The 27947-nt window shown below is 37.8% G+C and overlaps 1 protein-coding gene across 1 annotated transcript in view; it reads left to right on the top strand.

The window, feature by feature from the left end:
- si:dkey-112m2.1 (transmembrane protein 132D) overlaps positions 1-27947 on the top strand; it is a 337783-nt gene that overhangs the window by 263925 nt on the left and 45911 nt on the right. The window contains exon 5 of the mRNA XM_049466738.1: positions 23269-23412. Coding sequence (XP_049322695.1) covers positions 23269-23412 — 144 coding nt within the window. The remainder of the gene's footprint in view (positions 1-23268; positions 23413-27947) is intronic.

Genomic DNA, 27947 nt, shown 5'->3' with positions numbered 1-27947 from the left:
GGAGCTCCTGTGTTCTTTGTTCCCAAGATAAACAAGCAAAACTCCAGAAATGTACCTGAACACACCTCATTTCCAGAACACCACGCCCATCAGTGTAGATATATTCAGAAGATCTGCTGCTGTTTAAACTATTTGTAGCTATATAAGATGTTTAATTATGGTAGTTTGTCTATGAAATTTAGATTTAGTGCCTCTCTGGCGAGAATGGGTAATTGCACCGAGCATGCGGAAGAACCATTTTAAACTGGGTGGGTGTGATGAGGTCTCCTTTCAGAGCAGATGAATCCAATTCCAGGTTATGTTCAGTCAGAGAGAGACGCTCAGTAAGAATCTTCACTCCTTCGTTTCTTCGTTTCTTTGGTTTTAGTATGAGTGAATGAGCTTCTGAGCTCTGAGTTTCCTCTTCGGAAGTCTCCATTGCTCCACCAGCCGCTCGAGTTCAGTAAAACTGAGCCGGATTCTCTTTTAGAGGCTGTACATGTGACGTAAGTACGTAAAGACGCGTGACGTGACCAGAAGAAGAACTCACGCAAAACGCAACCCGACTCCCCAGTTTTTAGACTGAATATATTATTAGGATTATCAGGGATGGTCATTCCACCAGCACACTGATACCATTAAACACTATATTTTATCCATATCCTTCTCCACTCAGAAACGCTTCTGCTTTCAGTTTAGACTAAACTAAATAATACGGACTGACACTTTATAGCTGAAAGTTGCATTTTGCATTACTTGATTCATCCTCTGCTTATAAGTATGAGTAAGGCTGGTTTTGAACATACTTTTAGATGCACTACAACGAATATCTGAACTCTACATTACGTTAAAGTGAGAGAGCTTTGAAGATGATGTGTGATTGTTAGATTAGTATCAAGAAGCTCTGCTTACTTTTAAGATGAAGTAGATCAACAACAAAGTGGCAAAACACTGCAAATCACTTTTTTTAGATTAAAAAGAAAGATCATCTTTTGAACTTTAGATTAATAATGAGAAAAAATAAATAAATACCAGTTAAAAAGATGCTAAACGCTTTACTCTCCGGACTCATTTCAAACAGCGCCAGTGTCGTACTTGGAAGGATGAGAAGGCGGACGTAAAAGCAGATATAAATAATTAAATAAAACAAAAAGATAAACAGAAGCAAAACCAAAAGCAAACGAGGTTAGAAATAAAAATAAATCAATCACTCAAATGACTTAAACGATACACGGCATATAAAGCACACAAAAGACTCCACAAGGAACGCTGAAACAAAGGGGCTTATATACACGAGGAGGGTGAGGAACACGTGGGGAAGGAAACGATGAGGCGGGGTTACATACACTGGGGTTAGCATTAGCATTATCTTGTTGGAATTTAGAGTCATGTTCGGAGGCCTTTCTTTCTTTCTTTCTTTCTTTCTTTTCTCCGTCTGTTGTAATTCACTTTGTAGGTCTAGATCCAGATTAGCTAATGCAGCTGCTGATTGGCTGTTCAGTAATTTTGCGCTGGTGATTGGACTGCAGGTCGTGCTGTACTTGTTTGACTTGTTTTGCTGTTGAGTTCTGAACGTGCCGCTTCTCTTTTTGTTTGCTCGCCCCGTCGTTCCGCTCTCAGTCTCTCAGTCTCCACCTGAAAAAAGCACCGAAAATCAAAGAAATTATTGAATCCGGCGAGGCGTCTCCCCTCAGAGCGGCTGCAGGTCTGGAGGGGGATTTGTTTTGTTGGGATGAGAGGGCTTAGCGCAGACGCTAACTCAGAGACTGCTTCCTCTAACCTGAGGTCTTTACTGTCTGTCTGACTGTCTGTCTGAGGGTCAGGTTAGACCCGGGAGTCTTTCAGATCTTCCTGTGCTGCTGTTCTGTGTTTACAGTCTCCCTGTCTTCTTCAATAACGGACTGAGGAGAAGTCCTTCCTCTCTGACGTCCACAGAAGCTGCGTTTACAGTAGCGTTAGCGTTTAGATGCAGCGCAGAGCCAAGCAGACCTGTGGATTTCCCTCCTGACGTACAGAAACAACTTCAGTCTTAAAAAGGGGCTTATTTTAGCGATTTCTGTGGAATATTTTTTGATTGCAAGTAAAAAAAAAGGCATACAAGGAGATACAGTATAGTCATATGTATATCTGATCCCTCAGTAATGGATGAAAGAATGGATGAATATAGTCAATAAAATATATGTAATCGAAGAAATTTACAATTTACATGAAAATTGAAAGACCATATATTATATATTATTATATATATTATTCATGGTTGCGGGTTTTTTTTCTGGGGGCATAACGTGAAATAAACTAATCTGACTTTGGTGTATTGCTATTTTAACAGCGCAGCTACCTGGATGTGTCCAATGCTTCTTAGTAAAGGAAACTGACCACACGCGGTCACAAACTATAAATTTTTTTCACTCTATCTGATCAGTTTTATACTGAAATATGCACTTAATAATATATTTAATTTATTCTGTATTCCGTTTTATTGCATTTTTATTGCACAATAATTTTTAAGGCATCCTCTGTCTTAATAGTTCCTTCTTTTGTATATGTTTATTTTTAATTTTTGTTGAAGGCATAAAAAAATGAAAAATATGATAATTGTGATATCAGAAGGGATAACCAAAGAAAAAATGTACACTGTGAATGTAAATTCTTGGAAGAAACTGTCTTTAAAAAGGGCCCTATTTTATCGATCTTGAGGCGAGCGGTCAACTGTGCACTGTACAGCTTGTTTTAGAGGGCGTGTCAGTGAGTATTTGCTATCGTAACGACGGGAAAAGTACACCTTGCTCAGCTCAAAACGCAAAGCAAAAGACATGTCTTTTAATTTTTTTTTATTAAATAAGGGTGTTTGGTTTTTTTTTAGGTGTAACGTAAAATAAACCAATCAGACTTTGCCGTATTGCTACTTTAACAGTGCAGCTACCTGGATGTGACCTGGAACTGACCACACGCAGTCACAAATTACACATTTTTTTCACTGCGGGAATGGGTTCATATGAAGCAACTAAGGACAAATCAGAGTTCATAAATGTCTGATCAGTTTTATACTGAAATATGTGCTAAATAATATATTTTATTCCTTCCGTATTCTGTACTCGGTTTAATTCCATTTTTATTGCACAATAATTTAAGGCATCCTCCTGGTTAATAGTTCTATGTTCTGTATTTTTTTTTTTTTTTTTGAGGCAAAAATATGAAAAATATGAAAAATGTGATATCAGAAGTCATAACAAAAGTAAAAGTGTACAATAGTAAATGTCAATTCTTGGTAGTACACATTTAAAAAATAAAGATTTACAAAAAAGTATTAGTTTAAAAAAAAAAAGGTTTCCCCATCTAGTTTAGTTGTATAGAGGTGAGAAGTTGACACACGAATCAGACGTACATAGAGAGAAATCAGAGGAATGATCAGATATATATATAAATATATATTTATACAGAGAGAGAGATAGATTAAGATGCAGACGGTAGAGTGATATTGAGGGTGATGGCCGGCTGCAGTAAGCGTACTCCACGCTGTGCTCTGGAGCTGTGGGGATCGATCACCTTCTCTATACCATCCCTCATTACCTCTCTCTCTCAACCACCCCCACACACACACTCGTTTACTCCCCTCTCTCTCTCTCTTTTTCTTCTTTCTGTATCTCTATCACTCGTTTTTTCTCTCTTCCTCTCTCTGTCGTCGTCGGCCGTGTCAGAAATATAAGAAATGCTGGCTTGATGTCTTGCTGCTGCCTAGGAAAAGTGAGACTTTCCCTTTATTTAAGAAGAAAGTCGTCACTGGTGTACTGGTGTAGGTTGAAGGTACAGGTAGACAACAAAAAAAACATAACTCTATCCTTTCCATCTTTCTCTTTATTTTATTCTCTCTCTCCCATTCTATCTCTCTTTTCCTTATTCTTTCCTTTTCTTCTTCCACTTTTGTTTCTTGCTTTCCTCTTTCATCCTTTGCCTTTGTTTTTGTTCCCTCTATTACACAGCTTTATTTTTTACCCACTCTCACTTTTCTTTATTCTTTTTCTCTCTATCTTTCTTTCTCTTTCTCTGTCTCTCTCTCTCTCTTCCACTTGTTTTTCTCTCAACCTTTAGCCATTTATCTGTCTTTGCCTTAATCTTTCTTTTCTCTCTTTGTCCTCCCATCACTTCCCGTGTTACCTTTTGTCTTTGTGCACTTTTTCTCTTACTTTTTCTTTGTTTTTCTTTACTTCCTTTTCTCTCCCCTTCTCTTTTTCACCCTTTCCCCTCCTTTTCTGTATTTCTCATTTACTCTGTTGCATTTCTTTATTTCTTCACTCATCCTATCTCTTATGTAGCTTTCTTCTCTCCATCTTTTTACTTTATTGTATTCTCTCCTCTCTTTCTCTCTCTCTCCTCCTATCTCGTTTTCCCATGTTCTTTCTTTCCCCTTCTCCACTTCTGTTTTTTGTTCTCCTCTTCGTTTATCTCTGTGATTCTTTCACCCCATCTTTCCCTTAAATATACAGCTTTTTTACCCACTCTCACATTTTTCTCTTTCTCTATTTTTCTCTCCCCTTCTCTATCTCATTTCCCATATTCTTTCTTTCCCTCTTTTCCCCTTTGTTTCTCTTTCTCCTCTCACCCTGTTGTCTTATTTTTTCTCTCGTTCTTTCAATCAATCCCTTTTTTATATTGCTTTAATTTTTACCCACTCACTTTTATTTCTGTTGTTTCCTTCTATCTCCCTCTCCTTTTCCTCTCTCTTAATTTTCTCTTATTTCTTTTTTTTTTCTTTATTTCTTTATTTTCTTTCCTTTACCCTCCTTTTCTGTATTTCTCATATACTCATATGCCCTTCCCCCTCTTTCCCTCCCCCTCTCTGTCTTTTTCTTGTTTGTTTCCTTATTCTTTCCATCCCTCTTCCGCTCCTGTTTTCCGTTCTCCTCTCTCACCCATTGCCTTCATTTTTCTCTGTAATTCTTTCACCCCTTTTTACCTCTAATATACAGCTTTATTTTTTACCCTCCCTCTCTTTTCTCTCTCTCTCTCTCTCTCTCTCTATCTGGTTTTCCCATATTCTTTTTTCCCTCTTTTCCCCTTTGTTTCTCTTTCTCGTTTCACCCTGTTGCCTTTGTTTTTCTCTCATTCTTTCAATCAATCACTTTTTTATATTGCTTTCATTTTTACCCACTCACTTTTATTTCTCTCCTTTTCTTTACGTCTTCTTACTTTACCATTTCTTTTTCACCCTTTTCCCTCCCTTTCTGTCTTTCTTTATTTCTTCACTCCTCTCTCCTATGTAGCTTTCTTTTTTCCGTCCTTTTTCTTTATTTTATTATCTCTATTTCTCACCGTCTCTGCCCTTCCCTCTCTCTTTCTCTCCCTCTCAGTCTTTCTCTCTTTCGTTTCCTTATTATTTCCATCCCTCTTCCACTCCTTTTTTCTGTTCTCCTCTCTCACACTTTGCCTAATTGTTTTTCTGTAATTATTTCACCCCATCTTTACCTCTAATATACAGCTTTAGTTTTTACCCTCCCTCCCTTTTCTCTCTCTCTTTCTCTCTATTTCATTTTCCTATATTCTTTCTTTCCCTCTTTTCCCTCTTGTTTCTCTTTCTCCTTTCACCCTGTTGCCTTCGTTTTCTTTTTTTATATTGCTTTACTTTTTACCCAATCTCACTTTGCTTTTTCTCTCTTTTTTCTCTTTCTCTCTTTTTCTCTTACATCTTTCTTTCTTTTTCTTTAAGTCCTCTTACTTTACCATCTCTTTTCCCTCTTTTCCCTCTCGTCCCTCTTTCTCCTCTCACCCTGTTGCCTTAGTTTTTCTCTCATTCTTTCAATCAATACGTTTTTTTATATTGCTTTTATTTTTACCCAAGCTCACTTTTCTTTCTTTCTTTCTTTCTTTTCTCTTCTCTCACCTTCTCTCTTTCACGTTCTTCCCTTCCTTTCTGTATTTCGCACATACTCTACATCTACGTACGTCTATTATATTTCTATATTTCTTCTCTCGTCCTGTCCCCTATGTAATTCTCTCACCCTCTCTCTCTTTCTTTCCATCTTTTTTCCATTCTCTCTCTCTCTCTCTCTCTCTCTCTCGTATCACAGTGATGTGAAACAGTGTGTGTATTCATTACGTGTGTGCTTGGTGTGTGTGTGTGTGTGTGTGTGTGTGTGCTGGATCTCTGTGGGTGTGAGTTGGTGATACAGCTCTTCATCAGGAGGTTCAGGAGACCCGGCTCCACAGTGAATCTCCAGCAGACGAGGAGATAGCTGTAAAAAACTCCAGCTACTGTTATTTTCATATTTTACTCGTATAACGTGCAGTAAATGCGTGCAGCACTGAATTAGCCTGAACTGAAGGTTAGTGAATAGAGAATTTTCTGGCTGAGGTATCGGAGTGTGTCTGTTTATAAATAGCAGTAAATTAATGTTGTTTTTTAAAAGCATAAAACTTTTTGGGCATTGCCTACCTTCAGAGTAGGGCTGCAAATAAGGATTATTTTGGTATTCGACTAACTGTTCGATCACTTTTCCACTTAATCAATTTCGGCTCCGGTTCCTAGTTTTTTCTATAGATTTATAGCTATAGCTTTATAGTGATAGAAACAGCTGAACGTAAGATTTTCCACACATCCCTTCTCTGCCGTTTACTCGAAGAAGAATCAATAAAGCAGCACTGTATATAAAGCAGCAATAAAGCAGCACATGTATATACCATGTACTGTGTCAGAAATAGAATAAGAATCATACACAGGATATCCAAAGACGAGGAGTAGGTGAAAGTGTGAGCTATTTATAGTGATAAGTCCAGGTGTGTGCAATTAATAGCACGGCGAGCCGGAACGCCAACATGTCATGTCACATGATACGCCAGAAAGCATAGCAGGCAGACAGACAGTGACAGGAATTACAGACCGGTTGTATTTTTGGACTTAAATTATCAGTGTATAATACTCGTATATAAGATCACATAAAATTACATTTAATGTTTATGTATTTTTTGCTTTTGTTCAACAAAGCAATCACCTGTTTTGTGAAATGTGATGGCAAACAACCAGTGTAGATGCTTCCACTATGAGATTTTTTATGACATTGTAATATTTGCTCTATTTTTGACCTCGTTATTGTGTAAAAAAGGTCGTTTTTTCTGTTTTTCTGATGTACAGATTGAACCAGCATCCAGTTCCGTCAGTATTTATCATTAAAACAGTATGAGAATCAGCAGAACCAGAGAGCAGCCAAGCTTCAGCAGCTTCAAACAGGAGAATTAAACACTGGGTTGAATAGAACGCTGTTGAAAGACTCTGGTATTAAATGTATTAATAGTTTTATCTTTATGTGTTCGTCAGTGTGTGTTATAGAATCAGTATTGAGCTCCCCGGCAGCCGTGGTAAATTTCTGTGGGCTGAAATTCTGCTAAAAGACCTGCTTCATTTTAAAAGGTCTCCTGAAGTATTTATTTCACATCAAAGCAGAGAAACGTGGTGTTTTTGCCAAAATGACGCACTTGGCCTGTAAGCGCTGGTGTTTCTGTGTATACAGTGAGTGGGAGGAGAGTGGGAATGTGTCAGGAAGTGTATGGAGATGTCGTGAGTCATGGGTGAATTTTAACTTGGTTTGGTTCAGGATTTCAAGAATCCTCTGGAAAGATCTGGAAAATATAAAAATGTAAAAATAATAATTTTCTTTGATTTTACTAAATTGAAAACCTCTATAATATAATCAAGAGGAAGATGGATGATCACAAGCCATCAAACCACCAAACTGAACTGCTTGAATTTTTACACCAGGAGTAAAGCAGCATAAAGTTATCCAAAAGCAGTGTGTAAGACTGGTGGAGGAGAACATGATGCCAAGATGCATGAAAACTGTGATTAAAAACCACCAGGGTTATTCCACCAAATATTGATTATTTCTGAACTCTATAACTCTAAAACTTTATGAATATGACCTTTTTGTTTTCTTTGCATTATTTGAGGTCTGATAGCTCTGCATCTTTTTTTTTTGTTATTTCAGCCATTTCTCATTTTCTGTAAATAAATGCTCTAAATTACAATATTTTTATTTGGAATTTGGATAGATAAATCTGTGTAGATTAAAGTCCAGAGCTTGCTTCTTCTGCATTTCCCCCCAGTGGCGAGTTCTGCGGAATTACAAGAGCTTAAAATACTCTATATTAACTGGAAAATATATACACTTAAGCTTTTATTTTAATAATAACAGCTCTTAACCTGATGTTGGTGGCTGATAATGTGTGTAATAATGCGTCTTTTTGAATCGCTGGGCTAATTGATTGATTTATTTGTGGGAGAAATTGATTTATTTATTTGCCTGCGCCGCCTATTGTAGACATAGCTTAGCGTTTCTGCGCTGTGCCTCTATGAGATCCAGTGCCTCCCAGTGGTGTTTAATGACGTCACATTTGGTTTGCATTTGGCTTGCAAGCGCTGCGCCGCTGCTTGGCTACCTGTATGTGGCGAAGTAATACATGGAGAGCTTCGGTTACAATGCATTATCGCCTAATAAAATGCCTCTCAGCCAATCACATTGCAGTGTCAGAACTAACTGTGGTATAATAATTAATATTGATCCCAATGTGCCCCCTTTCTGAAGACAAAAATAATAAAATACAGCCTAAAGTTAACTAGATAACCAGCAGCAGCAGCAGCTCGGTTACTGAACTTGAGTGCTCCTGATGACGTATCGGTGGTGATGTATGAAGGATTTCCTAATTCTTATTGGGCGGATTTTAACCCTAACCCTTCTAACTTTTTTCTAAAGGGAAGGGTTACACTCGAAAATTAGGGGTAAGGGTAAGTGGTAGAACCAACGGGTGAATTTTATCTTGGGTTTGGTTCAGGATTTCTTGAATCCTGTTGGGCTGCAGATTTCCGGTGTGTGTTTGGGAGTAGAGCCGTGTAAGAGAGAGGGGAGGGGGGGTAATCCTGTGTAAATGGGGGTATTTAATGCCGGCTGGGTTGGTGTTTATGGTAAACATATGAATAATGCAGCAGAGCTCAGCCTCCCTCCACCGGTCAAGAGTATCGTGTAAATGTGCAGCTGCAGCCTGATCCCAGATCAGGGCCCTGTTCAGCCGGGGAGGTAATCTCAGGACAAAGGTAGTGCGTCTTGCAAAAGTATTCATACCCCGAGAACCTTTCCACTTTACATTTTGTCTCCTTCCAACCGCATTTTTTTTTTTTTTTCTGGGCACCATCAGAAAGCTTGTGATTATTTTAAACAAGTTTTTTTTTAAATGAGTTTATCTTTTTTTTTCTTATTATTTCAAATGTAATTATTGTAATGTGTTGTAATTTTAGTTAAGACAACTGATTAATTGATTGCACTGGATTTTATTTAAAGGCTTTGGAGTAAAAGGGGGCTGAATACTTTTGAACGTAACATTTCAAAAGATTTTCAGATTTTTATTTGATTAAATTTTGCATCGCGCACCTGGATTTAGGGTGTGTCGTGTGTCTGTGGTATCGTATGGTAAAATGTAAAAGCTGGATTTGCTAAGTGCATGCAGTGCGATAGGATTGGACGGCTGACTGTTGACTGTTGTCAGGGTTTTAATCGATCAGTGGCGTATTACCTGTATTTCCCACCATCTTGTTAGAAACACACCAGAAATTTACCTGAACACACCTCACTTTCAGACCACCACGCCAAACTATCAGTGTAGATATATTCATACTCTTTGTCGCTATTTTAACAGTGTGTGCACAAGGCATGAAAAAAGTCACAGGTTCGCAGGTTGTAAGATAGCAATGAGCATTGCAACGCACCTGTACAATGCAGGGTGAACTATAGAGCCAGAAATGTGCAAAAGTTCAAGGTGTAATACTTTTAAAAGCCACTGTGATTGTCCACTTAACCAAACGCAGAGGAAAAGAGAAGCCTGGGGTGATCTGGTAGGATGGAGGTGGTCACGCTAACAGCTAACCGCTAACTGCTAACGTAATGCAGTGATTATCCTCACACAGCCACAGGCCACCGAGAGGAATTTAGCTGAACTTGAACCTCCGCTGATGTTCTCAACAGCACCTCAGCATTCCCCTCCATTTCTCAGCGCTATTACCGCAATCAATAACTATCTTCCCCTCTGCTCTTCTTCTTTTTTGTCGGCACTTTCCTGTGTGCAGCGTCTTCTCTGAGATTTGAGGAGCGCTCAGGCCATTTCTAAAGAAACACAAGCGTCGCCAATCGATCGCTCTCTAATACAGCAGCTGAGAGAGATAACAGCACGGCTTCTGGAGACCCACAGGGGGCGCCGGCGGGTTTCTCTCGAGGCTTGTCCTTCAATGTTCGACCCAAAAATGTACCAGCCTGGATATGCCCTTCAGTGAACCTGTGATGAGGACTGAAACTGGTTAGAATTCGGATTATAAATCACTTTAGTGTTCGGGTCAGAATAGAAATGATACTATATACGTTCTGGTTCAGCTCCAGCATTTAATGCCAGGCAGTGTTGATTTTTAAAGGTAATCTTTTCTTTAGTTTTAGTCTTAGTGTTTAGACTAAAATGTATAATAGTTTTAGTCACATTTTAGACTATTGGTTCTTATCAGTTTTAGTCTAGTTTTAGTCTAATGATTTTTAGTCATATAAAAAGTACATATTACATATTTTTATTGTTTTTCAATTTTAGCTTGTGTTGTTATTTTAAGATTATTTACTGCTGATTTTTATTAAAAGCCTTTAAGTTTTTAAGTTTTGTTGCATTTAAATTATGCTAAAGAAAGAGACTAGATTTTCATTACATTACTACAAGTGTATTTGAAACTCATCCAGTTCAGTAACAGCAGAGGTCATGTCCATTCATATGCAGCTAAACAGATTATATATAGAGCTCTCTAAAATAAAAAATAAGAGATAAACTAAAAATGATGAGAAAATGATCAAGAGGAAGATGGATAGTCACAGAGTCAAGTCAAGAGTCACTAATTTCCACAGGGTATAATAGGGTGCATTACATGTTTATGGTAATCTGATGTACCACACTGTAATGCTTTGTGTGTGTACCACCGTCTTGTCATGCGCAGCTCCAACGGCACAAAGGGCGTGTTTAAATACCCTTAATTATTCATGGGTGTGGTTAATTTTGGGCGTAACGTGAAATAAACCAATCAGTGTGTCTGTAGTCATTCCCTTTAAGATGCAGGTACGCTCTGACTTCTGTTCATTCCTATTTTAAGAGCGCAAGATACACCAGCAGCTCATATTATATTAGCATTTACAGTGCCGTTGAGAATTTACTGTTTAAAAGGGATTAAAAATATTTTAAAAATTAGAAATAAAAACTGACATTTACTATAGACAAATAAAATAAATATGTAAAAAATACGTAGCTAGGCTGACTGTTGACTTTAGTCTGGGTTTTACCGGATCAGTAGCGCAAGTGTTTTGTCCGCTGCCAAGAAATGCACCTGAACACACGTCATTTCCAGACCACCACGCCCATCGGCATTAATATATTCCAAAAGTCCAGCGCTATTTAAGGGTATGGAAGCCCATTCCCACCACCTAAAAAAAAAAAAAATCCAGCACATCCTTTTATTATTATTATTAAGTAAATTGCTATCCCAATATTTTGAGATGCTAAGTCATTATTTTAAGATACTTTCTCAATATTTTGGATATCTCAATATTGGGAAAGTATCTCAAAATAATGACTTAGTATCTCAAAATATTGGGATAGTATCTCAAAATATTGACTTAATATCTCAAAATATTTAAATAGTAACTCAAAATATTGAGATAGTATCTCAAAATAATGACTTAGTATCTCAAAATATTGGGATAGTATGTCAAAATATTGACTTAATATCTCAAAATATTTAGATAGTATCTCAAAATATTTAAATAGTATCTCAAAATATTGAGATAGTATCTCAAAATAATGAATTAGTATCTCAAAATATTGGGATAGTATCTCAAAATAATGACTTAGTATGTCAAAATAAGGACTTAGTATCTCAAAATATTGGGATAGTATCTCAAAATAATGACTTAGTATGTCAAAATATTGAGATCGCTAATAATAATATATAAGATAGATAATAATAATAAAAAAATGTGGTGGGTTATTTTTTATTTTTTTAGGTGGCGGGAATGGGCTTCCATATAAGGGCGCGTGCGCAAGACGTAAAAATAGAGGAAAATGTTGACGGGGTGTATGATGGCAATGAGCCACGCTACACGCCAAGCCTCCAAACGTCCAAGCCTGTGTCCACCACCACTGCCTGGAGGTTGATTGACCTTTTTAATCGATTCCTGGTTCTCAGGATCGTGTCTCATGTTCTAGAGCTTTCTAAGGATGAGTGCTGGAGTGCCGGTGAATTGGTGTGCCCCCGGCCAAGCTCAGCTGGAGCCTTCGCCTGCTCAAAGCTCAGCTAGCTACAGTATGTATTGCAGACGCGAATCTAGCAGCTAGCAGCCTGGGGAGCCGTGGAGTGTTTACCGACCGCCGAGCCACAGGCGCGAGAGGAATGCATAAGAATGAATAACTTAGAGACTTCGTCCTTCTGGCTTCTGGCTCCGGGCTTCGGGGGCCTCCACAGACGCCCCGCCATGTTCCGCTCCAGCAGAAGCAAAGCGAAGAGCCACCGGCGGAAGCTCCAGAAGGAAGGCGAGGGTCACGCTGCCTCCCCAGCATCTGCAGAAAGCCTGAGGGACCTGAGGGAGTGAAGGTCTGGAGGAAAGAGAAAGCGACGGGTGGTGGGCGGGGGAAGCTCATTGGCTTCCGTCGCTCGCTCTCACGGCGACCGTATTCATGCGGCGGTCCCACTGACACAGTAAATCTCACTTAATTTTAGACCCAAGGCCAGATGGGCAAGGAGATTGTGCTGCTGCTCTGTGCTGAATGCTAACTTCCCCCCAAAGCATTAGCTCGCTCACAAACTCGTGCCATCGCATCTCCCAGGCCTCGGCGCGAAAGCAGGGAAAGCAGGGAGTGCAGCTCTAATGAAGGCATGCTGGGCTTCAGGAGCCGCTCTGCTTCAGGAGCCCGATCCAGCCGGCGCTCGCGGCTCGGAAGCGAATTTAAGATGATGGAAGCCGTGCGGCGCTCTGCTACTAATGACACGGGATCAGAATTTACTCATCTTTCTTATCAGCTTTACACACAAACTTAGCGCTTTACGGCCAAACTCATCCGGCTCTGCTGCCACAGCCCAATTTCTTGGATTTGATTAATATATGAAAACTGGCATTAAAAAAAAATATTTAAAATTTGCATTAGCAAGCTTAGCGCTGCTTAGCGTTCGTAGCGCTCGTTTGACTCCCAGAGACTCAGATCTTACATCTTATGCAAGCTCAACTTTCCGAGCGAGCAGCGGCGTCGACCTCTGGCTTTTGCTTTGGTTTACTTTTGCTTTGCTTTGCTTTAATTTAGCTTTGCTTAACTTTGCGTCGCTTTTTATTGGTTGCTTTAATGGCCCGTGTCCTAAATGTCCTATAGACTATGAAGGAACACATAAGAAATCATGTAGTAACTTAAAAACTGTAACTGAAAGCAAACAAAAAAATACTCTGTGAAGAAGCATGTAGGTGCTCTTATCTGAGGGGCTGTTAGCTGTTAACAGTTTCTTGCTCTAGGGCGCCCCTGATGAGAGCCAGTTTCATCATGAGGATACTGTCAAAGTTCTTACAATTTTTCAGATTGACTAACCTTCATTTCTCTTAAAGTCATTTTTCTTCTTTTTTACTCTTGAGTAGTTGAGTAGTTCTTGATAATAGTTTGTGATAATATGGATTAGAACATTTCTCAGACATATTATATAGAACATATTTGAGTATATACAGTTCTGTGAAAAAAGAGAACTGTATATACTCAAATATATTCACCACTAATAGACCACAAAAAAATGATGAGTTTCTTTGATTTTACCAAATTGAAAACCTCTGGAATATAATCAAGAGGAAGATGGATGATCACAAACCATCAAACCACCAAACTGAACTGCTTGAATTTTTGCACCAAGAGTAAAGCAGCATAAAGTTATCCAAAAGCAGTGTGTAAGACTGGTGGAGGAGAACATGATGCCAAGATGCATGAAAACTGCGTAGCGCTCGTTTGACTCTCAGAGACTCAGATCTTACATCTTATGCAAGCTCAACTTTCCGAGCGAACAGCGGCGTCGACCTCTGGCTTCTGCTTTGGTTTACTTTAATTTTGCTTTACTTTACGTCGCTTTTTATCGATTGCTTTAATGGCCCGTGTCCTAAATGTCCTATAAACTATGAAGGAACACATAAGAAATCATGTAGTAACTTAAAAACTGTAACTAAAAACAAACCAAAATACTCTGTGAAGAAGCATGTAGGTGCTCTTATCTGAGGGGCTGTTAACTGTTAACAGTTTCTTGCTCTAGGGCGCCCCTAATGAGAGCCAGTTTCATCATGAGGATACTGTCAAAGTTCTTACAATTTTTCATATAGACTGACCTTCATTTCTCTTAAAGTTCTTAAAGTCACTTTTCTTCTTCTTTAATCTTCAGTAGTTGAGTATTTCTTGTGATAATATGGATTAGAACATTACTTAAATATATATTATATAGAATATATTTGAGTATATACAGTTCTGTAAAAAAATAAATAAATAAGAGAGCACTTAAAAATGATGAGTTTCTTTAATTTTACCAAATTGAAAACCTCTGGAATATAATCAAGAGGAAGATCACAAACCATCAAACCACCAAACTGAACTGCTTGAATTTTTGCACCAGGGGTAAAGCAGCATAAAGTTATCCAAAAGCAGTGTGTAAGACTGGTGGAGGAGGAGAACATGATGCCAAGATGCATGAAAAAAAAAACTGTGATTAAAAACCATCAGGGTTATTCCATCAAATATTGATTATTTCTGAACTCTTAAAACTTTATGAATATGAACTTTTTGTTTTCTTTGCATTATTTGAGGTCTGAAAACTAACTAACAGCCATTTCTCATTTTCTGTAAATAAATGCTCTAAATGAGAATATTGTTATTTGGAATTTGGGAGAAATGTTGTCTGTAGTTTATAGAATAAAACAACAATGTTCATTTTACTCAAACATAAACCTATAAATAGCAAAATCAGAGAAACTGATTCAGAAACGGAAGTGCTCTCTTCATTTATTTAATTTTTTTCAGAGCTGAATATAAAAGGCTCTCACTCACTCTAAAGCTCTAGAGGAGGCTTTTACTGAGCATTTCGCTCCATCAAACTTGGTAGCTTTGCGCTGACAGGCTTTCCGTCCTCCTCCCTCGAGACAGCTTTTCTTAATTTGTCGGTTAATCTTTCAGGCTTGACTGAAAATTACATTGTTCATTTTTTAACAAACTCTGAATGGGCTCGCTGTCAGACGCCTGAAAAGTGGGGCGGAAATCTTTCTCTGAATTCGTTTAGGGAGAAAGAATAAGGGTGGGAGTGCAGGCCGAGAAGAAAAGGAAGAGGAAAAGATGGAAAGGAAGGGGAAAAATGACTCTTCATCCACCCCATTTAACAGAATATTTACCAGCGTCATTTTCCGGGTCCCCAAAGATGAATGTTTTGACAGGAAATCAAAAGCTAACGATAGATAACTCGCAGCATTGCACTCCAATTCCTTAAAGCTTCAGTTGCACCGAGGCTAGCGTCATTTTTGGCTTTTTATCATTTCGTATCCAAACGAGCATCGAAATTACAGCATATATTTAAACAGAACAACTCAACAAAATGAGTTCAGAGAACTTCAACCTAAAAAAACTTAAAAATGTTTGTTGAGTCAATGAAAAAATGTGATTTTAACCAATCACATGTGATTTTATACGTGTCAATGCTCTTTCTACCTTATCCTGGGCGTGCAGCAATATAATATGTGTTGATTAGTTGCCAGGTCTCAGTGTTGTAGGCTGTAAGAGCAAGTTACCTTTATTCTGTGTTCCTAGTGATCACAGTATGTTGGCTTGGAGCTACGGAGTTTACTCCTATACTGCTCCAGTATTATACTGTCAGTATTGGCAGTTAAATAATAATATACTAAATATGTTATTTAAAAGTCTATTTATTGATGCATGACGGCCTTTTTAGATGATGTTAACCAACAACCCTGAGTTGCACCACCATGTAGCAACGCGTCTCTGGAGGTAATATTCCGTCGCTGTCCTATGAAAAACACTTATCTCCATTTTTGCCAATTTTTAGTTTACTACATAATTTAAACAGACAAACTGTCCTTTACACTGTGCCAAAATTTCTTGATGAACGGACCAATGGAAACGCTTCAAAATGACTTGAAATAAACCCTATTTACATTGAAACTTCCATTGAAAGTTTCTCTCTCCTGTAAAGTTGCTGTTTTGGAGATGAGTTTTTTTTTATTGGACAGCGACAATTTGTTCTATAGCTTGAGCCTGAGAGAGAGAGAGAGAGAGAGAGAGAGAGAGAGAGTACAGTAGGTCATGCTGCTTCTCCATCAGCAGCCGGAGTCTGAGAGAGAGAGAGAGAGAGAGAGAGTACAGTAGGTCATACTGCTTCTCCATCAGCAGCCGGAGTCAGAGAGAGAGAGAGAGAGAGAGAGTACAGTAGGTCATGCTGCTTCTCCATCAGCAGCCAGAGTCTGAGAGAGAGAGAGAGAGAGAGAGAGAGAGAGTACAGTAGGTCATGCTGCTTCTCCATCAGCAGCCAGAGTCTGAGAGAGAGAGAGAGAGAGAGAGAGAGTACAGTAGGTCATGCTGCTTCTCCATCAGCAGCCAGAGTCTGAGAGAGAGAGAGAGAGAGAGAGAGAGTACAGTAGGTCATGCTGCTTCTCCATCAGCAGCCGGAGTTTGAGAGAGAGAGAGAGAGAGAGAGAGTACAGTAGGTCATGTTGCTGATTCTCCTGGTTTCCTGGTTTGTTGAACTCTGCTTCTGGCTCATGGTTTCTGGTTTTTGGTTTGTGATTCGGCGCTGATGTTCTGGTTTATTGTCTCTCTGGTTTTGACTTTTTCACGCTTGTTATTTAACTACACTACCTTGTAATAAAGCCTGGTTTTGGTTTTACTGTGAGCGTCTGACTCCCGTCTGTGGCGTTACAACAGGAGAAGAAGAGGAAGAAACCCCCGCGCTCATCTTCGCTTCGGTATTGTGGAGTGCTAAAAACGAATAAAAAAAAACCTGATTGAAATAGGATTCGGCTTCCAGACGAAAGTGCCAGAAGTGCCGTCCTAAGGAGAAAAAGGGGAAAAGCGTGGTTCCATTAACTAGCTTAAAATTCCATTATCCGCAGTTCAGGATTAAATAATGTTATCTGTTTTCTCCAAAGAAGAGCGGCGTGGCCAACAACAAAGCGGGAAGAAAGGAACCTCCTGTGAGGAACAAAAGACGACTAAAGACTGACGGAAGCTCTCGCTTCAGCCGTCTTAAAAGAGCTTTATTGAAAATAAGCCGTGATGAGCGAAGGTTTGGGTGCAGTCGTCTACTCCAGGATGGAAGCCGAGCGGAGATTTACAGCTTTAAAACTCTGAATTAATGAATTACTCGATTTGAGCTTAATTTATATCATTATTTAACGCTCAATTTGTCTGAGAATTAGCTAGAACTCAGATAAGATAAAAAAAGCTTTTATTTTTAACAATAAAAGAAGGTCGTAAGGGGTTATGAGTGGACAAGGTGACTTTGGAACTGCCATCAGCAGCCGGAGTCTGAGAGAGAGAGAGAGAGAGTACAGTAGGTCATGCTGTTTCTCCATCAGCAGCCGGAGTCTGAGAGAGAGAGAGAGAGAGAGAGAGAGAGTACAGTAGGTCATGCTGTTTCTCCATCAGCAGCCGGAGTCTGAGAGAGAGAGAGAGAGAGAGAGAGTACAGTAGGTCATGCTGTTTCTCCATCAGCAGCCGGAGTCTGAGAGAGAGAGAGAGAGAGAGTACAGTAGTTAGAATAGTTCTATACAAAACATGTTCATAAAGTTCTTTCAACTAAAGATAAAGATCTCACCATCTCTATTCTTACCAGTTTCAGTCCCTTTCAGAACGAGCCATTTAAAGGCTCTGTCACTTTTATGCAAATAAGATGTTGCTGGCCACGCCCCATGTTTACGCTGAGCCTTTACCACACGTTGGAATTAGCTTGTGCTAAATGGCAAACAAGCCCAAACACAAACAAGCTAGTTTATGCTTGTTGCCACGGACATTAGGTACAGATTCCTCCCTCAGAAGAAGTCTGCTGGCTAATCCTGCTGTGTACTGTCTGAAGAAATGGGATAGTTTCTTCAACTGATCTAGTGGGTGGTGCTCTGGTGGGGGGTAAACGGGTGAGGGGCGGAGCCAGGGTGGTTCTATTAAGGCTTGCTGGTTTATTGTGATGTCATAATAAGGGAGGAGCATCTAAACGGCTCATAGAAGCAAATGATGATTACTGACACCAAACTCTTTCAGCTGATTCACAGAAAACTGATAGAGAATTTTGCTTAATATGTCCTCTTTAAGACGATTAAAAAAATTACACTAAAAGCTAATGTCAATTAATAATTAGTTGAGATGTAAGTAATTAATTAATTGTTTAATTAATGTACCCTTTTTGTAAAATGTTATTAATTCCTTTTAAATTCTATGATAGATTAATGGTGTGTAAGTGTAAAAAAGTGTAAAAAATTGGATTAAAACACATTCAATTACTTTATTTACTTGTTTGTTAAATTTGTGTTTTGTAAAAATTTAGGAAAAGTACTAAAAACATAAAAATATTAAATATTTTCTTTAAAAACTCAAAAAGCATAAAAATCTTTTTTAAAGTGGAATGCTTAAGCAACAATAAACTTCTACAAAATATAATAAAAGTCATGTTTAAAAACGTACAGAATTGAATTGCATAGTTTAAAAGCTAATTAACATTATGTAACTATTTCAAATCAGAATTACAATAATACAACAATAGAAAACATGCAAAAACATAGTTTCTCACAGTTTTCCTTCACCTTATATATTCTCAACAATTGTTTAATAGTTTATTAAATTCATTATTATATACAGTATTATATTCCCCAAGCTGCTTCAGCAATGGGTTGGTTGAACACGTCCATCAGAAACAGACCCCTGAAATCTCTATAATTTAGATTTAATTAGAGTTTTTTTGCTGGTTTTATTAAATTGGTTTCACTAACACGCTCAGTAATGGGATTAGGTCTAATTTGCTGAAGTTTTTCCGGGTAGTTTTGCGTGAAATTTCTCCACAGCCGTGAATTAGCAGCAGAGTCTCAGAGGCATGTTTGTAGGAAGGTCTTATTTAATCAATCACTGCGTTTATTGCTGATAGACACAGACGTGGGTCTGAAGATGTTCTGAAAGGATGCAGAACAGCAAAATTACACTATTCCAGACTCCTATGGATTTCCATTTTTCTCTGTGTGGAATAGTTTGGGTTAGTGTCTCTTTTGTTTAAAGCTCAGTGATGGCACAGTGATTTCCATTTTTTAATAGGTTTATTAACTCGCATCATATATGCAGTTCATTTCGGACATATTATGCTTGAATATTTAATATTGTAGCAATATAAAGGCACATTTTTCTCCTTTGCTTTGTACACGTACAGCTCTGGGAAATAAAAATGAAGAGAGCAGTTTGAGTACAATGAACATTGTTGCTTTATGTTTTATTCTATAAACTACAGACAACATTTCTCTCAAATTCCAAATAAACATATCGTCATTTAGAGCATTTATTTATTTGCAAAAAAAAATCAATCACAGTTGATTTTGATGCATCTTGGCATCATGTTCTCCTCCACCAGTCTTACACACTGCTTTTGGATAACTTTATGCTGCTTTACTCCTGGTGCAAAAATTCAAGCAGTTCAGTTTGGTGGTTTGATGGTTTGTGATCATCCATCTTCCTCTTGATTATATTCCAGAGGTTTTCAATTTGGTAAAATCCGTGCAACTTAATTGAGGGTTTGTCAGAGTGTCTTTGCTATCGTAACGGCGGGAAAAGTACACTTTGTTTGGCTTGAAATGAAAAGCAAAAGTCATGCACTAATTCTCTTAATTAATCATGGGTGTGGTTTTAGTTTAAATTTTGGGCGTAACATGAAATAATAATCCAATCAGAGTGTCTCTCTGTTGCTCATCATTCTCTTTATTAAGAGTCAGATGAGCTCTGACTTTGGTGGATTGCTATTTTAACGGTGCAGCTACCTGGACGTGTCCAACAAACTCTTCTCAGCAGAGGAAACTGAGCTGCTGGTTGACGCTGTGAAGGAGCTCCAGCAGCTCATTTACGGGAACAGCAATGTTATTTTATTTACTATTCTGTTTATTGTTGATGTAAACGTTAACAAAATAGCGATGAATGTCTAACTGTTGACTGTCTTTGTCTAGGTTATATTCAGTCAGTGGAGCTCCTGTGTTTTCTGTTACCAAGATAAACAAGCAAAACTCCAGAAATGTACCTGAACACACCTCATTTCCAGACCAGAGTGAAATTAGACTGTTTGTTGGTGGGGTGTAAGATAGCAATGAGCATCATGACGCCTATGTGCAGAGTGTAAACTGATCATAAAGTACTTTCTCAAACGACTGCTTTGGAGTACTCACGTCTGTATAAGTTCTGAGGTGTTATCTTGTGTATCCCACAGATCAGAGCAGCATTCTTTAGCTTATGTGGGACATGGCAAAAGTCATGGGACACAATACTACGAGATGACATTTAATTGTGTACTGCTGTTGATCTTTTTATTACCCACATTATCCATTATCTTCTAAATAAAAAACTCAATCTCAAATTGGGTTCATTAACATCACAATGAGTTCAGTGCTCTTCAGGGATCTTCATCATGTATCCAGTCTGAATCCTGTAAAACACCTCAGGGATTTAGTAGAGCAGAAGAAGGAAATCCTGCAGGAATCGTGTGACACAATCATGCCGACGTGAAGCAGAATCTCAGAGGAACGTTTCCATCATCACGTGAAATCCAGCATGCAAAGAGCTGAAGTAGTTCTGAGAGAGAAAACAGAGGAGTATTAATATTTATAGATTTGGGCGAATAATATCACAATATTTCTGTGATAATGATATTCTGTTCAAATAAATAATTAAGTAAATGCTGTAGTCGTATTTCACGCAAGTGTGCAGTTTCATACATTTAGCAGAAACAAAGAAATCCGTAAACTTTTGTCTATTTTTGTGAACAACAACAAACTTAACAAGACTATTTTTGTATTTAAAAAAATGTAACAAAACAAATGATGTAACATATAGATAATGAATCAAAATGTAACAAACTAACTAGTGCAACATACATATAATCACACATGATGTAATAACATGTAACAGAATGTAAGAAAACATGCATAACATTACTAAATGTAACAGAACAAATAACGTAATATGCGTGCAATGTTACAACATGTAACAAAATAAATTATGCATAATGCAACAGAATGAAACAATAAATAATGTAATGTACATATACATAGTGTAACAAAATGTAACAGATTAGATCATGTGACATAAACATAGTGTAACAAAATGTAACAATAAATGATGTGCCATGTACAAATTGTAACATGTAACAGAATGTAGCAAACTAAATAATGTAACAACATGTAACAAAACTATAATAATGTAACATAAACATTCTGTAAAGTTGCTTTGTGACACCTTTTGTTGTAAAAAGTGCTATATGAATAAAATTGAATGGAAAAATTATTTAAATACATAATGTAACTAAATGTATCAAAATAAATCGTGACATGCACATAATGTAACAAAATGTAACAATAAATGATGTGACATGCATTATGTAACAACAAGTAACAACATGTAACAAAATAAAAATGCTGCAACATACATAATGTAGCAAAATGTAAAAAATTATGAAAATTAAGGAAATAAAGTAGCAACAATGTAGCAAAAACATCTACCACAGAAATAAAGTACAAGATATTCAGTTTGTGCATAAAATACCTTTAAAGATTCACAATAAATAATAAATTCAATTCCCGGCGAGGGAACAATAGAAACATGGGGAAATTAATACAAGGCAGACCAGGTGTGGGCAATCAGAAGTTTGGTGAGCGTTAACGCTGTAGAGTCACATGATCAGCTGAGTCAGGGAAGTCTGGTAAGAGAGCATGCTGGGAATTGGAGTCTTTGTTGTAAAGTAAAGAGCAGGCAGACTGACAGCATCAGAACTGATATTTTTAAATGATAATTTAATTTTAATTTAATTTCCCCCCAAACACCTTCCAATTCCTTTACAGACTTTTCCCAGAGTTTTCACAAACTCTAATTCCCAGAATGCACTTCTCCGTCATGTGCACCAGATTGGCAGATCAGCCTCACCTGAGTTTTGATTACTTTCAGCTATTTTACTGTGTATATATACCAGTCTACCTTTCGTAAAGTATTGCTCCTGTTGTTTCAGCTACATGCTAAACGTTATTTTTTTAATTGTCTAAGACCTAAAATCTATTTTTGGTCTACCGTTTCTTTCTGATTTTGTTTTCTTGCCCCTTTTTCCTAGTTTACTTTGGTATTTAGCTCTGGTTTCTGACCCATTTGTCTACCGTTCATCCTTTTTGGACTGTGTATTTGGCTCTGATGTATTGGTTAGGCTTGTCTCTGGTTTTTACTTTTGCTTGTATTTTTTTTTTTTTTACATCTGTTGGTTCGGCCCTGTAGATTAAAATTACTTTTAATTTTACACTTGATCGTTCCACATCTCTGTGGAGAAATTTAGTTCCACTCTTACAGAATCATTTTATTTCAGACACATTGGAGGATTTTCCAGCAAAAACAGCTTTTTTAAGATGTGTTTTATCCACAGCACCTCAATCATCACTAGACTTTGACTAGGCCACTCCAAAACCTTCATTTAGTTTTAGTTTTTTTAAGCCATTCAAAGGTGAACATACAGAATTATAACTGCTATTATCACCATACAGACTTTTTAAATCCGAGTAAAACTGAAGCACAGTATACTGTGTATGATAAATATGTCACACGCCTACAGTATTTAGTATAGTGTTATAGTATAAACGGTGTTTATTGATGGTGTGTGGCTCTCAGTAATCCTCTTTAATAAAGTTTATTAATACATAAATAAAAATGCATTAGTCCTGCAGTAATGTAAACAGTCAGTATACTCTATATACTATATATCAGGACGCGTCAGTACTGCAGGACGGGCCTGAGGTCAGGAAGGCGTGGCCCCGGTGTCTCCTCCAATCACTGTACAGTAGATGGTAATTGAATGATGTGAGTGGTTGGGTTAATCAGATGATTGAACGCGGGCGCGGGGGAGCGGGAGCTGACAGTATGATGAATAGTTGTGAATAATGATTAGTGAATTATCCTGCATTAAATCGGGCTGATTGATCTGCTCTCTGTGTGCAGGAGACAGAGATCCTCAACACCGCCGCGCTCACCGGGAGAACCGTCGCCATCCCCGTCAAGGTGGTTACCGTGGGAACGGACGGGGCGGTGACCGACGTGACGGAGTCCGTGGAGTGCCGCTCCACCGACGAGGCTGTCGTAAAGGTAAGAGCCAATCAGACGAGCCCAACCACTAATATAAACCCATACAGTCAGTGCACAGCTTCCCTTTCGCAAATGTAATGAGTCTTTTTATATCACACTAACTCTTTTTAGATTATAATAATGTAACAAAATGTGTATAACGTAATGTAACAAAATAAATAATGTAACGTATACATTACAACATGTATCAAAATAAATAACATATACATAATGTAACAAAATAAATAATGTAACATATATATAATGTAACAAAATGTAACAGAATGTAGCAAAAATAAATAACATATACATAATGTTACAAAATGTAATAGAATGTTACAAAATAAATAATGTAACATTTATATATTGTGTAACAAAATGTAACAGAATGTAGCAAAAATAAATAACATATACATAATGTTACAAAATGTAATAGAATGTTACAAAATAAATAATGTAACATACACATACTGTAACAACATGTATCAAAATAAATGACATTTACATAATGTAACAACATGTAACAGATTACATTACATTTGGCAGACGCTTTTGTACAAAGCGACTTACAGTATTTTGCTATAATACATAGATTGTAGCAAAATAAGTAACATATTCTTTTCTTTTACAATTCTTTGCAATATACATACAATTTCATATATTAAATTATTAATCCATTATATTCATCAATATTCACAATTTCTTTTTAAATATAATATTGAAATATTTTAATATTTTTAGGTGAAACACATTCAAATATTTACATAATCTCAAAGATTTAGTTCACTTATTTACTCTTATGATTAAGTCTTGAAACCAAGTTGAAGTTACTTAAATTTACATGAAATTAAATTTACTTAAAAAAAGCAAATGCAGAAAGTTGCAAAAGTTTTTTAAAAGTAAATTTAACTCATCATTTGTCCAGTGCAGACTCAAAGTAGCTCCACACTTTATTACTAGAATCTGAAGAGCCCTGACATTTAAAACGAGGCATTAATAACTTAAAAAGTGCAGAAGAAGCTTATTAAAAAACACTGTTTTTAATAAGCAACACCTTCTTCATGTATACAGCATGTACTTCCATCAACTATATGTAAAACTGATATAACAGGCAACACACCTTCCAAAAAGTGAGACGGCTCTTTGTGTTTTTGTTGGTCAAAAATAGATTTTTTTCCACTTAATAAATGAATAATTTAAAAACTGTTTTTTCTATATTTACTCAGGTTATCTTTATTTGACATTAAAATGTGTTTGATAATGTTAAACATGTAAGTGTGATAATAGAGCAAAAACTAAGGAAATCTGGAATCAGGGAGAGATACTTGTTCATGGCACTGAAGGTACTGAATAGGGTAGAATAGAATAAAATAGAATAGTAATATTACTCTCAGTAAAGCATCAAAAGAGTTTTTTTATGCGGAAATATTCAATATACAGTGTTGCTTCAACTGCATTAACAAATCAGTTTAACTAAATAAAAAAAGCCTGTGTTACATTTTAATCCACATTAAACTGAACATTACATGAATTATTTGAAAGTCGTTTGCACTCATGGTTTATTTACAGTTTTGTCCATCGTTTTTTTATTTTATTTAAAAAGTGAAATCTTCAGGCCGCAGTGATTTCTGCTGAAGTCCAGCTCGGTCCCTCGGCCCTCAGAGACTCGTATAATCAACTTCACTTCAGGACAAGGACAAATGGCAAGGCCAAGTGGATGAGGGCATGTTATAACCAATACTGAACCAGCCGGTCGAAGAGCCGTCAATTTAAAACCCACCTAACTCAGTGATATGTAGGAAGAAAATTGTTAAGTGTGTTATAAAACGTGTGTCCTGTACTCTGTATTCATTGTATATCAGGGCTCCTATTAACCCTTTATAACTGCCTTATTACACCCCAATGATGCTAAAACTGATTCAGTGATATCACTTTTTTTGGATGGTCCATTTGTCTCATGTCTCATGGATGCTTAACTACCATTCAACTGAATGTCTATTAAGTACAAAAGAACCCTTAGAAGAATTGAAAACTCTGCACCCAACTCTAACCCAAACCCTATTCTTAACATTTTAAGGCAAGCTTCAGGGTTAGATTTAAGGTTTAGGTTAAAATATTGGGTTAGTGTTGGGTTTAAGGTTTTACGGAGCTCCTGAAGGGACGTGGTGCATTTCTTTTTTACGTCAAATGTGGTGAGCACTACATACTAAATGGTGGGCACCGCATACTAAGTGGTGAGCACCAGATAGCAAGTGGTGAGTACCAGATAGTCAGTGGTGAGCACCACATACTAAGTGGTGAGCACCAGCTAGCAAGTGGTGAGCACCAGATAGTCAGTGGTGAGCACCAGATAGTCAGTGGTGAGCACCACATACTTAGTGGTGAACACCAGATAGTCAGTGGTGAGCACCAGATAAGTGGTGAGCACCACATACTAAGTTTTGAACACCAGATAGCAAGTGGTGAGCACCACATACTAAGTGGTAAGCACCAGATAGCAGCTGGTAAGCACCACATACTAAGTGGTGAGCACCAGATAGTAAGTGGTGAGCACCAGGTAGTAAGTGGTGAGCACCACATACTGAGTGGTGAGCACCAGATAGTAAGTGGTGTGCATCAGATAGTAGGTGGTGAGCACCAGAAAGTAAGTGGTGAGCACCACATACTAAGTTTTGAACACCAGATAGCAAGTGGTGAGCACCACATACTAAGTGGTAAGCACCAGATAGCAGCTGGTAAGCACCACATACTAAGTGGTGAGCACCAGGTAGTAAGTGGTGAGCACCACATACTGAGTGGTGAGCACCAGATAGTAAGTGGTGAGCATCAGATAGTAGGTGGTGAGCACCAGAAAGTAAGTGGTGAGCACCACTTACTAAGTGGTGCACACCAGATAGTAGTGATGAGCACCACATACTAAATGGTGAGCACCAGATAATGGTAGCTAACAAGCTATAGTTTAAACTGGCATATGTTCCACAGTGAAACAATGTTGTTAGCTAGCTAGGGTAGCTAATGTTAACTACTTTATTTTAGTGGGGAATGTTTTAGCTAATGTTAGCTATAGTCACTTAGTTACTGGTGCTCACCACTTAGTTACTGGTGCTCACCACTTAGTATGTGGTGCTCACCACTTAGTTACTGGTGCTCATCACTTAGTATCTGGTGCTCACCACTTAGTTACTGGTGCTCACCATTTAGAAAGTGGTGCTTACCACTTAGTTACTGGTGCTTACCACTTAGTATCTGGTGCTCACCACTTTTTATGAACAAAAAATAAATACACCACGTCCATTCAGGAGCTCTGTAAGGGTTGATTCATGGTCATGGTTAGGTGTAGGTTAAGTTTCTATATTTTTCTATATTTTCTTCATTTAAAGACATTGATTTGAGTGTTAGTTCAGCATCTATGAGGCGTCTATAATAGATAAAAAAAGCAGATCTCCACTTCTAGAGGGGCAGGGCTTATACACTAGCACACTGACCCTTTGACCCTTTGCCGCTCGTAACGTCTACAGCAAGCTGATTGGCTCTTTCTCCTCTTGATGGGGGCGGGACTTTATCTTTTAATGGACGACCAGTGCAAAACACTGAACTAAACTTGAAAAACTCTTTTAATATATATTATATAAATATCTCTGTACCCCGATATTGATATATCAGTGTTAGCTATTTCCTGTTCTGTATGCATTGCTGACAGATGCCTTATAGAAAACAATCAGGCTTTGAAAACATCGTATAACAAAAGAGGAAAAGATGAAGAAGATGAAGGAATAAGAATAATCAGGAAGTGCTGACGGAGGAGCTCTAATAAACGCGTACGAAGTTTCCCGTCCTGCTTCGGATTAGATTTAGACGCCGCTGTTCCCCCGTCTGTGTGCTGCTGGCGGGTGAAGGAGAGTCTGTTATAAATGATAAAGCCAGAGGCGAAAACAAAGACAACATTATTTTCTCATATATTTTTTGCTTCTGTCATTTGCATTTGGGAAAACAGCTCAACTGAGAACTTTATTGTTATAGAAATGATAGTGTTGTAATGCTGAGGGTATTGAGAGTGTGTGTGTGTGTAAGTGTGTATTTTCAGTGTATTGGCTGGGTTGTGCTTTTGCTCCCTCTGGGTTTAATTATCTAGCGAACACTTCACATCGCGACTGTGACCTACACACACACACACACACACACACACACATACAGGTCTGTGTGTGTGTGTGTATATATATATATATATTTATAAAACACCTCGTCAGATAGGAGATAACTAACAGCGCTAGAAACAGCATGCAGTTCATTCCTGTGTTATTTGTGCGAATAACACATCAGTGTTTATATACTTTACCCAGTAATTCAGAGCTAAGAAACAAATGGTTAGAATTAGTCTATGGAGGAAAAACACCACCAGCCAAGTACAATTGAGATAGGTAGGTGTTTAGATGTTTAGAACAGTTATGTTTAGTTAAAAGTCAAAATCCATCCTGGGGTGGATTTATATTTACTTTCTGTACCTGGACTCTACCCACCTGTGTGTAAGAAACTATAGAAACTATAGGTTTAAATAG

This window comes from Astyanax mexicanus, chromosome 17 (genome assembly GCF_023375975.1).
Source record: "Astyanax mexicanus isolate ESR-SI-001 chromosome 17, AstMex3_surface, whole genome shotgun sequence".
In the NCBI taxonomy this organism is placed as follows: Eukaryota; Metazoa; Chordata; class Actinopteri; order Characiformes; family Acestrorhamphidae; genus Astyanax; species Astyanax mexicanus.
This window is presented reverse-complemented; position numbering and strand designations above follow the sequence as displayed.